Below are 10,767 nucleotides of genomic sequence, written 5' to 3'. Positions count from 1 at the left end.
ATCAATCAAGTTGATATGTTCACAGCACTGTTCTTCTCTGTGATTCCATAGTATAGACATGTTCCTCACTGTTTGAAAAATTCCGTCAAAAAGGAATATTTGTCAGCAGCACCGCTCTCCTGCGTCATTCCACAGTTTATATGCGTTCTCAGTGCGTTACAAAAAGTAAAGAATGACGAATGTGTTGGCAGCCCCGCGGCCGGTACGAGTGTACGCAGACGGCATCTACGACATGTTCCACACCGGCCATGCCCGGCAGTTGATGCAGGCCAAAATGGCCTTCCCGAACGTTTACCTCATCGTCGGTGGTGAGCGCACCTCTTCTGCCTTCGCTTTGTGCTTGGTGTAAATCTGTACCCATGGAGCTTTGTGTTGGGAATCGTGCTCAGGTTTCAACGGGCGCAATAGCCGAGTGGTTAAAGCGTTGGACTGTCAATCTGAGGGTCCCGGGTTCGAATCACGGTGACGGCGCCTGGTGGGTAAAGGGTGGAGATTTTTACGATCTCCCAGGTCAACAACATATGTGCAGACCTGCTAGTGCCTGAACCCCCTTCGTGTGTATATGCAAGCAGAAGATCAAATACGCACGTTAAAGATCCTGTAATCCATGTCAGCGTTCGGTGGGTTATGGAAACAAGAACATACCCAGCATGCCCACCCCCGAAAACGGAGTATGGCTGCCTACATGGCGGGGTAAAAACGGTCATACACGTAAAAGCCCACTCGTGTGCATACGAGTGAACGCAGAAGAAGGAGAAGAAGAAGGAGGAGAAGTCACCCATCATTCGTTTCCTGCGTCATTCAATCAGATTTCAGGCACGCACACATACACACTCAGACAGCCATGTCCCATTTTACATGTATGACCTTTTTGTTTCCTTACCCCTGCGCTGTAGGCAGCCATACTCTGTTTTCAGGGCTGCGCATGCTGCGTATGTTCTTGTTTCCATAACCCACCGAACGCTGACATGGATTTTAGGATCTTTAACGTGCGTATTTGGTCTTCTGTTTGCGTGTACACATGAAGCTGGTTCAGGCACATGCAGGTCTGCACTTACGTTGACCTGGGAGATCGGAAAAATCTCCACCCTTTTACCCACCAGGCGCCGTGACCGTGATTCGAACCCGGGACCCTCAGATTGAAAGTCCAACGCTTTAACCACTCGGCTGTTGTGCTCGTCTGTGTCAGTGTTAATTTTCCTCGTGTTTGTTACCATCGATTGTGTGTCAGTATTAATTTTCCTTGTGTTTGTTACCATCGATTGTGTGTCAATATTAATTTTCCTCGTGTTTGTTACCATCGATTGTGTGTCAGTATTAATTTTCCTTGTGTTCGTTACCATCGATTGTGTGTCAATATTAATTTTCCTCGTGTTTGTTACCATCGATTGTGTGTCAGTATTAATTTTCCTCGTGTTTGTTACCATCGATTGTGTGTCAGTATTAATTTTCCTCGTGTTCGTTACGCTGGGTTCTGTATCAGCACATGTGACACAGTGTGCAGCGACCGAATGACCAACGAGAAGAAAGGCAGGACGGTGATGAACGAATACGAGCGCTACGAAGCGGTGCGGCACTGTCGCTACGTGGATGAGGTCATCACCGACGCCCCATGGACTCTGGACATGGACTTCCTGATTGAACACAAGGTGAGAACACCCACACGCTTTGGGTGGCGCTTTTTTTTTTTGTTTGTTTGTTTGTTTGGTTTTTGTTTTTTGGTCTTCATGAGTTGATCACATGAAACACGATCATTTTGATTGCCTTTTCGCTGGCTTTCCATCCGATCCCCAACAGAGAAAGGAAAGACAGGATCGACTGAGAGGTGGAGAAAAAAGTACGATTCGAGGGGGCAGAGTTGAATTGAGCACACAAAAGGTAAGAATACAATAAAATCAAGCCGCATGCAGCAAAATAAGGTCAAATGAATATGCTTAATAGCCCAAAAAAGCATAAGATGAGACAGAGCGTGAACCTGACAAGATGGCGTCGAGAGCCTTGGCCAAAGGAATGATTCAGCGCTTGTAGTTTTTAGAGGCGTTTGATTGGCTAAGAGCGGACTGGGCAAGACGGGTCATCTTTTCACTGTTAGCCGCGCGAAATTTGGCCAAGCAGAACAAACCGATAGGCCTAGTTTGCATCAGTGCAGTTTGGAGTGCAGAGTCCACCCAACTCCATAATTTTTCAGATCTCCCAGGTCAACATATGTGCAGACCTGCTAGTGCCAGAACCCCCTTCGTGTGTATATGCACACAGAAGATCATATATGCACGTTAAAGATCCCATGATCCATGTCATGGAAACAGGAGCATACCCAGCATGCACACCCCTGAAAATGGAGTATGGCTGCCTACATGGCACAACAAAAAAACAGGGTCATACACATAAAAATGTTACATGTCTGTCTGAGTGTGTATGTGTGCGTTCCAGTGGCAGCCGTCAGTCGGCTCTACCCAGGTAGCCAGCCTGTTGTGTAAATGACCCCGTGTTTGTTAACCCTTTGAGCCCTGAGTTCCTGAGCAATTTTAACCCTTCTGCCTGAGCTCCTGAGCCAAAATTTGCAAATAATTGGTATTAAACCCTTTGAGCCCTGACCACCGCTTTACCGGTGGCAGAGAAAAATGACATAATGCCCAGCCACCGGTTGAGCGGTGCGTAAACACTTGAAGCGTGCAAAGTATCAACTTGGCCCATCAGGGCAGAAATCAGGGACAAAACGTGCAAGAAAACAACTGTACACAACGCAGCAAGTAATTGATATGCTTGATGATTTATCAGAAGTAGAGTATGACAATGATTACTCTGATAGTGAGGTGGAATTCGAATCAGATGATTTTGCTACAGATAGTGATGTTGAAAATGAATCTGAGCATGCAGAATCAGTTGATCAAAGGAGGCGTGTCAGGTTGAGACTCTGCACGCTTCATGGTAGAAATCGATCTTTTTTATCCAAAGCACATGCACAAAACACAGTGAAAAGGCGCGGCAATGTTGGTACTACGTTCGCTGACGTCAGAATATTACGGTTTTTCTGATTGGCTCTTCAATATAAGTCAACCAATAGCAAAACACAAGAGTCAAGATGGCTGCCGGAAAAAGAGGAAGCTGGTCAGGGATACAGAGGGGAGGTAACCTACTTCCGGGAGGTTATCGGCCGTAGCTACTTTCGTTTTCTCAGCATAGGCGGATAATAGTTTGCACAGGACAGGAATCGGACTTCCTGCCGGAGTCTGCACTAGTGGGTCACGGTAAGTATGTTAGATAAACATAATTTTAGGAAAAAAAATTCCTTTTTGTTACACTAGCACTAGCAGGAGGAAGACAATGCCATAGTTCAAGCGCCGCCCATGTTTCACTATGTTTTTTTCTCCCATTATTTTTATTAACATCATTAATGCCCTGAAATGCCTCTCCTATGGTTTGCGGGACAATGAGCAACTTGATGTGATTCCATTGGACTACAGACATTCCTGTGGTGACGTGATGTGGGTCTGTCTGTTTACAGATCGACTTTGTGGCTCACGATGACCTGCCCTACACAACTGGCTCTGCCGATGATGTGTACAAGTTTGTCAAAGAGCGGGGAATGTAAGTCAGTGTGTTGGGCTGGGAGTGAAGTGATGTGTACAAGTGTGTGTCAAAGAGCGGGGAATGTGGAATGTAAGTCAGTGTGTTGGATGGGAGTGATGTGTACACACAAGTTTGTCAAAGAGCGGGGAATGTAAGTCAGTGTGTTGGGCTGGGAGTGATGTGTACAAGTGTGTGTCAAAGAGCGGGGAATGTAAGTCCGTGTGTTGGGCTGGGAGTGATGTGTACAAGTGTGTCAAAGAGCGGGGAATGTAAGTCAGTGTGTTGGGCTGGGAGTGATGTGTACAAGTGTGTGTCAAAGAGCGGGGAATGTAAGTCAGTGTGTTGGGCTGGGAGTGATGTGTACAAGTGTGTCAAAGAGCGGGGAATGTAAGTCAGTGTGTTGGGCCGGGAGTGAAGTGTACAAGTGTGTGTCAAAGAGCGGGGAATGTAAGTCAGTGTGTTGGGCTGGGAGTGATGTGTACAAGTGTGTCAAAGAGCGGGGAATGTAAGTCAGTGTGTTGGGCTGGGAGTGATGTGTACAAGTGTGTCAAAGAGTGGGGAATGTAAGTCAGTGTGTTGGGCTGGGAGTGATGTGTGCAAGTGTGTTAAAGCACGGGAAATGTGTGTCAAGGTACAGGGAATGTAAGTGTGTCAAAGAACAGGGAATGTAAGTGTGTCAAAGAACGGGGTATGTAAGTGTGTCAAAGAACGGGGAATTAAGCCTGTGTGTTGGCTGGGAGTGATGTATACAAGTGTGTTAAAGCACAGGGTATGTAAATGTGTCAAAGAACAGGGAATGTAAGTGTGTCAAAGCACAGGGTATGTAAATGTGTCAAAGAACAGGGAATGTAAGCGTGTCAAAGAACGGAATGTAAGCCTGTGTGTTGGCTTGGAGTGATGTGTACAAGTTTCTAAAAGAACAGGAATGGAAGTGTGTCAAAGAATGGGGAATGTTGGTGTGTCAAAGGGAACAGGGAATGTAAGCATGTCAAAGAATGAGGAATGTAATTGTGTCAAAGACTGAGGAATGTAAGTGTTTCGAAGAACTGGCAATGTAAGTGTGTGAGTGAACAGGGAATGCAAGTCAGTGTGTTGACTTGGAGTGATGTGTACAAGTGTGTCAAGAAATGGCAGTGCATGTATGTCAAAGAACGAGGAATGTAATTGTGTCAAAGACTGGACCGTGTAAGTATTTCCGAAGACAATAAAGTACGTCATACTGTATTGTACTTTATAATGGATTCAAGGTAAAGAATGTGAGGGACATCAATATAAACAAAATAGTCTCAAAGTCTGTGGCCTTTCATGCCTTGCTCTCATGGTGACCTCAGTTTCGATACCCTTCCACTTCTGTGCTTGGGGTGAGTCCTGTCAATGTCGTCAGAGTCGACAGATTCATGGGGGGCTGTTGTTTGAGGGATGTGGTGGCGGTCTCCACTCTGAGAGGGACGCTCACTCAGTCTGGCTGTGCGACTAAGCCATTATTGTCGTTAGTAGAGGGCTTAGTAGGTGGTGTCCTAAGTACGTTAAAACAGAACAGGCACCACTGAACACCACCGAAGTGACTCAGCAGCAGTGCAGGGTCCTCTCTGGTGTGTGGCCTCCTGGCGACCTAACATCGATGGTTCCCTGTGGACTGCCGACGCTGGAACTGCGACGGACGAACCCGGGTATGACTGTGTATGGGGGAATCTAAATGAGCGGCGTGGGAGTAATAATGCCACTGAAAAGGTGCAGATGATGGGGCAGAAAAAAAAAAGAAAAAAAAGAGTGTGTGGGTAGTGCCAACCACATTGGCACACATGTCAACCGCATGCTCATCCACACTGAACACGTATTTCTGTTGATTACAGAGTTTGTTGTTGCTCTGTTCCACACAGGTTCCTTCCCACAGAAAGAACAGAGGGCATTTCCACTACAGACGTCATCACTCGCATCATCAAAGACTACGATGTCTACATTCGCCGCAACCTGGCAAGGGGATACTCGCACAAAGATCTCAACGTCAGCTACATGAAGGTTAATATTTTTGGGGGGTCTGGATTTTAATTTAGAACAGAATCATAATTTATCTACACTTAATCCCGAAAGAAGCTTTTAATTACACATACTTTACCGTGACCCACTGGTACAGACCTCCTTTACTATGTGACTGAAATGCCGGCTCTCATAATGTCATGTATTTCACATCCAGGTTTTTAACATTTTTAAAGATTTTTGACTTTGGTGCTTTAAAGTTATTTCGAAAAGTTGAGGTTTTTTTGTTTTGTTTTGGGGTTTTTTTTTTGTGATGAAACATCTCTCTAACTATCCTGCTTAGCTTTGACTGAGTTCAGTTGTTGTTTTTTTCTTGCTTGATGACAAGAGTGCTGTCCCTGTTGTTGTTTGATGACAAGAGTGCTGTCCCTGTTGTTGTTTGATGACAAGAGTGCTGTCCCTGTTGTTGTTGTTTGATGACAAGAGTGCTGTCCCTGTTGTTGTTGTTTGATGACAAGAGTGCTGTCCCTGTTGTTGCTTGAGGCATAGCTGCCAACCATTCATAATTCTATCGTAATTCAATAATGTCAGCCCTTTACTTCACAGTATAAGGATCAGTTTTCATTTTATCAGTTTTAAACTATGCCCCCCCCCTCCCTCCTGAACCCACTGCCCCGACAGGATTCCGAACATTGGGTCTGGAAGGTTGCCTGCGATGTTGAGGACAAGAGTGCTGTCCCCTTGTTGTGCTGCTTGATGATGACAAAAGAGTGCTGTCCCCTTGTTGTGCTGCTTGATGATGACAAAAGAGTGCTGTCCCCTTGTTGTGCTGCTTGATGATGACAAGAGTGATGTCCCCTTGTTGTGCTGCTTGATGATGACAGGAGTGCTGTCCCCTTGTTGCTACTTGATGATGACAAGAGTGCTGTCCCCATGTTGTGCTGCTTGATGATGACAAAAGAGTGCTGTCCCCTTGTTGCTGTTTGATGATGACTAGAGTGCTGTCCCCTCGTTGCTGCTTGATGATGGCAAAAGAGTGCTGTCCCCTTGTTGTGCTGCTTGATGATGACAAAAGAGTGCTGTCCCCTTGTTGCTGCTTGATGATGACAAGAGTGCTGTCCCCTTGTTGTGCTGCTTGATGATGACAAAAGAGTGCTGTCCCCTTGTTGCTGCTTGATGATGACAAGAGTGCTGTCCCCTTGTTGCTGCCAGATGATGATGATGAGTTCTGCCACCCCCGACCCCCTGCCCCCCCCGACCCCCCTCATCCCTCCCCCCCACTGTTGTGCACAGGCCAAGCGGCTGAAGATCCGGGAGAACTACGCCAAGCTGGAGGAGAAGCTGAAGGACAAGGGGAAGGAGCTGATGTCAGCGTGGAGGGAGTCCAAGGACAGCTGCAACCTCCTGCTGCACAAGTGGGAGGAGAAGAGCAAGGAGCTCATCGGCAACTTTGTCGACATGTTCGGCAAGGAGGGGAAGCTGGTCAGTGGGGGGGTTTTTGTTTGGGTCTTTTGTCTTTGTCTCTGTCTCTGTCCGTCTTTGTCTCTGTCTCTGTCTCTGTCTCTCTCTCTCTCCGTCTTTGTCTCTCTGTCTGTCTGTCTCTCTCTCCATCTTTGTCTCTCTCTCTCTCTCTCCGTCTTTGTCTCTCTGTCTCTTTGTCTCTCTCCATCTTTGTCTCTCTGTCTCTCTCTCTCCGTCTTTGTCTCTGTCTCTCTCTCTCCATCTTTGTCTCTCTGTCTCTCTCTCTCTCTCCGTCTTTGTCTCTCTCTCTCTCTCTCCGTCTTTGTCTCTCTGTCTCTCTCTCTCCGTCTTTGTCTCTCTGTCTCTCTCTCTCCGTCTTTGTCTCTCTGTCTCTCTCTCTCCATCTTTGTCTCTCTGTCTCTTTGTCTCTGTCCTTCTCTCTCCGTCTTTGTCTCTCTCTTTGACTCAATCTCTCTCTCCGTCTTTAGTGTCTCTGTCTCTCTCTCTCTCTCTCCGTCTTTGTCTCTCTGTCTCTGTCTCTGTCTCTCTCTCTCTCTCCGTCTTTGTCTCTGTCTCTCTCCGTCTTTGTCTCTCTGTCTCTTTCTCTGTCTCTCTTTGTCTCCATCTTTGTCTCTCAGTCTCTCTCTCTCTCTCTCATTCTCTGTCTCTTTCTCTCTCTCTCTTTCTTTCTCTCTCTCTCATTGTCTTTCACGCTCCTTTTCTCTCTCTCTCTCTTTCTCTCTGTCTCTCTCATTCTCTGTCTCTACTTTATCCATCCCTCTCTCTTTTTGTCTCTCTCTCTTGCTCTCTCTCTCTCTGTCTCAGTCTCTGTCACTCTCTTTGTCTCTCTCAATCAGTCTCTGTCTCTGTCTGTCTGTCTGTCTGTCTTTCTCCCTTCCTCTGCTCTCTCTCCCTCTCCCTTTCTCTCCCTGTCTTTCTGTGTCAGAATCAGAATTTCAAATGGGGCTTTGGCCTTATTTTGAACAGAATATGAAATATAATTTTGATTCTGATTCTGATACTGATTCTGAGTCTCTGTCTCTCTCTGTCTCTGTCTGTCTGTCTGTCTCTCTCTCAGTTTTCAGGCATTGCCTTTGGTCCTGAATATATGCAACACAGAATATATATGGACAATACAGAACAAATGCACACGCATGCACTCACACACACACACTCTCTCTCTCTCTCTCCCTCACAAACACACACACATTCTCTCTCTCTCTCTCTCTCTCTCTCACTCTCTTTCTCTGTCTCTCGCAAACACACGTACACACACACACACACACACACACACACACACACACACACACACACACACACACACACACACACACACACTACACTACACTACACTACACTGTGTTTCTCCAGTTAACCTCACCATGTCAGTAATGTTGACCTGACACTTTACTCTCTCTCTCTCTCTCTCTCTCTTTCTCTGTCTCTCGCAAACACACGTACACACACACACACACACACTACACTACACTACACTACACTGTGTTTCTCCAGTTAACCCCACCATGTCAGCAATGTTGACCTGACACTTTACTCTCTCTCTCTCTCTCTCTCTCTCTCTCTCTCTCTCTCTCTTGTCTCCCTTATGTTTTTTTTCTGACACCCTTTCATGAGGGGCAATGGCCTGTATGAATAAACCATTCATTCATTCATTCATTATAGTTATTATTTATTTATTTATTTGTGTAAGCTTATCTATTATTTATTCACCTTTTTTTTTCTTCTTTTTTTTTCCTCAAGGCCTGACTAAGCGCATTGGGTTATGCTGCTGGTCAGGCATCTGCTTGGCAGATGTGGTGTAGCGTATATGGATTTGTCCGAACGCAGTGACGCCTCCTTGAGCTACTGAAACTGAAACTGAAACTCATTCATTCATTCATTCTCTTGTCTCCCTATCCTGCAGAACAAATGGTTCACTGAAAACACCATTCGCATCGGCCGCGCCATGTCGCCGCCAGCCAGCCCTTCCCACGATTCCGTGCCCTCCCCGACCTCCGACCTGGCCGCCAGTCCCCCGCGGAAACGTGGGCGCTACTCTCCTGGCTTCAGTGGGGACGATATCTCCGACGAGGAGGATGAAGAGTTTGAGGAAGCAGAGTCCTATCCATAAGTGTGCGTGCGTCATGGCGTTCTAGTCGTGCCCTCTGTTTGGGGAGGGGTGGGGTGTGGGAGGGGGGCACCGGGGTTTGTTCTGGCTTCACCTGTGTTCATTTTTTTGAATTTGAGGACGACGTGACTAGAGGGAGGTTTGGGACCTGCAGATATCTCACTTAAACAGAATAATCACGAGTGTTTATCTATGAGCTCGTTTCCGTTCATCTACAGACAAGAAATTGAGTACACTGTCTGTCAATCACTTTTGTGTATTTTCATTAAATAAAAAGATGAAGGAAAGGAGAAAAAACAAAATGTTTGAGTTCATTTCCATGGAATTATTATTATTATTATTACAGAGTTCTGTGAAGAGAAACGGAATAACACATACCAGGAGCACTGTTTTTGAGGAGAGTGCGCATGCGGTGTGACAGCTTCAGGAATTATGAGGTTTTTGTGATGTATATTTATTTGAAATGATGAATTCCACATTACGGCATTGACGTGCATGTTTACTGACCTTGACCTGTAAGCAGTGAGATGACCACATGTCACTGGATCTCAAGAGAAACATCCTGACAGATTGGTCTTGGGCGTCCATCCTTCAACATTGTATAATTGTAGACAGGCCTCTGAACTGGAATCTTTTGCTTTTAAGATAATAAAGAGAGATCAAGTGGTAAAAGTTCACTGCGTAAAGTGCACCTAAATGGTGGGGTTTTTTTTTGTGGTTTTTTTGGTTGTTTTCAGTTTACAGAACAGAACATGTCACAGAGACCAGTATGAATTCATTTATACGTCTAATCCATATACCAGTTCGAACATCCATCCATGTAATATATCACACACACTTTTAAGATAATAAAGCGAGATCAAATGGTAAAAGTTCATTGTGATTAAAATGCCCCTAAATGTTTTGTTTTTTTGTTTTTGTTGTTGTTTTCAATTTACAGAACAAAACATGTCACAGAGATCAGTATGAATTCATTATTTATACGTCTAATCCGTATACCAGTTCGAACATCCATCCATGTAATATATCACACACACTTTGACAAAGACACTCTCTCTCTCTCTCTGTCTCTGTCTCTGTATCTCTCTCTCTCTCTCTCTCTCTCTCCCGCAGTGTTCAGTTTAACAGAATCAGTTTCTTGCCTGCAGATCCCAGCCTTTCATTACATTGCTGGTCATACTGTCCACTGTCTTAGTTTTGTATTTTAAATCATGGATTAGGGACACTTTAAACACTAACATTTTTTTTATATATATTGCCTTAAATTTACTGTAGTTACTTTGAGAAAATATTGTAAAGCACTTTGAGAGATTATTTAAGATTCCAATATCAGATCAGCTCTGAAGATAATCAGAGGGGTAAAGAACATGATAATGCTTTGATGTTGTTGTTGTTGTTGTTGTTTTATTGTGTGGCTTTCTAATACAAGTGCTAATATTGGAGAATTTGGACAAAGGCAAGTTTTAAAATATGAAGTCTCACTGGATAAAATCTGAACACCAAGTTGTATTATTTGGAATTCCAGTATACACAAACACAAGCGTATTTATAAACGCACAAGCTACCGCAATCAGCTTGCCATATATATATATATATATATTATATTTAGTGATTCTGTTGGCAATGTGTTGATG

The 10,767-nt window shown here is 44.9% G+C and overlaps 1 protein-coding gene across 1 annotated transcript in view; it reads left to right on the top strand.

Moving 5' to 3' along the window:
* LOC143288792 (choline-phosphate cytidylyltransferase A-like) overlaps positions 1–10,018 on the top strand; it is a 17,062-nt gene extending 7,044 nt beyond the window's left edge. The window contains exons 4-9 of the mRNA XM_076597426.1: positions 192–308; positions 1,498–1,649; positions 3,506–3,588; positions 5,451–5,589; positions 6,841–7,029; positions 8,930–10,018. Coding sequence (XP_076453541.1) covers positions 192–308; positions 1,498–1,649; positions 3,506–3,588; positions 5,451–5,589; positions 6,841–7,029; positions 8,930–9,136 — 887 coding nt within the window. The 3' untranslated portion in view covers positions 9,137–10,018. The remainder of the gene's footprint in view (positions 1–191; positions 309–1,497; positions 1,650–3,505; positions 3,589–5,450; positions 5,590–6,840; positions 7,030–8,929) is intronic.
* The last annotated feature ends 749 nt before the right edge of the window (positions 10,019–10,767 follow it).

The sequence above is a fragment of the Babylonia areolata genome, chromosome 13, assembly GCF_041734735.1.
Source record: "Babylonia areolata isolate BAREFJ2019XMU chromosome 13, ASM4173473v1, whole genome shotgun sequence".
In the NCBI taxonomy this organism is placed as follows: domain Eukaryota; kingdom Metazoa; phylum Mollusca; class Gastropoda; order Neogastropoda; family Buccinidae; genus Babylonia; species Babylonia areolata.
The sequence above is the reverse complement of the archived record's forward strand: the minus strand, read 5'-3'. Positions and strand labels throughout refer to the sequence as shown.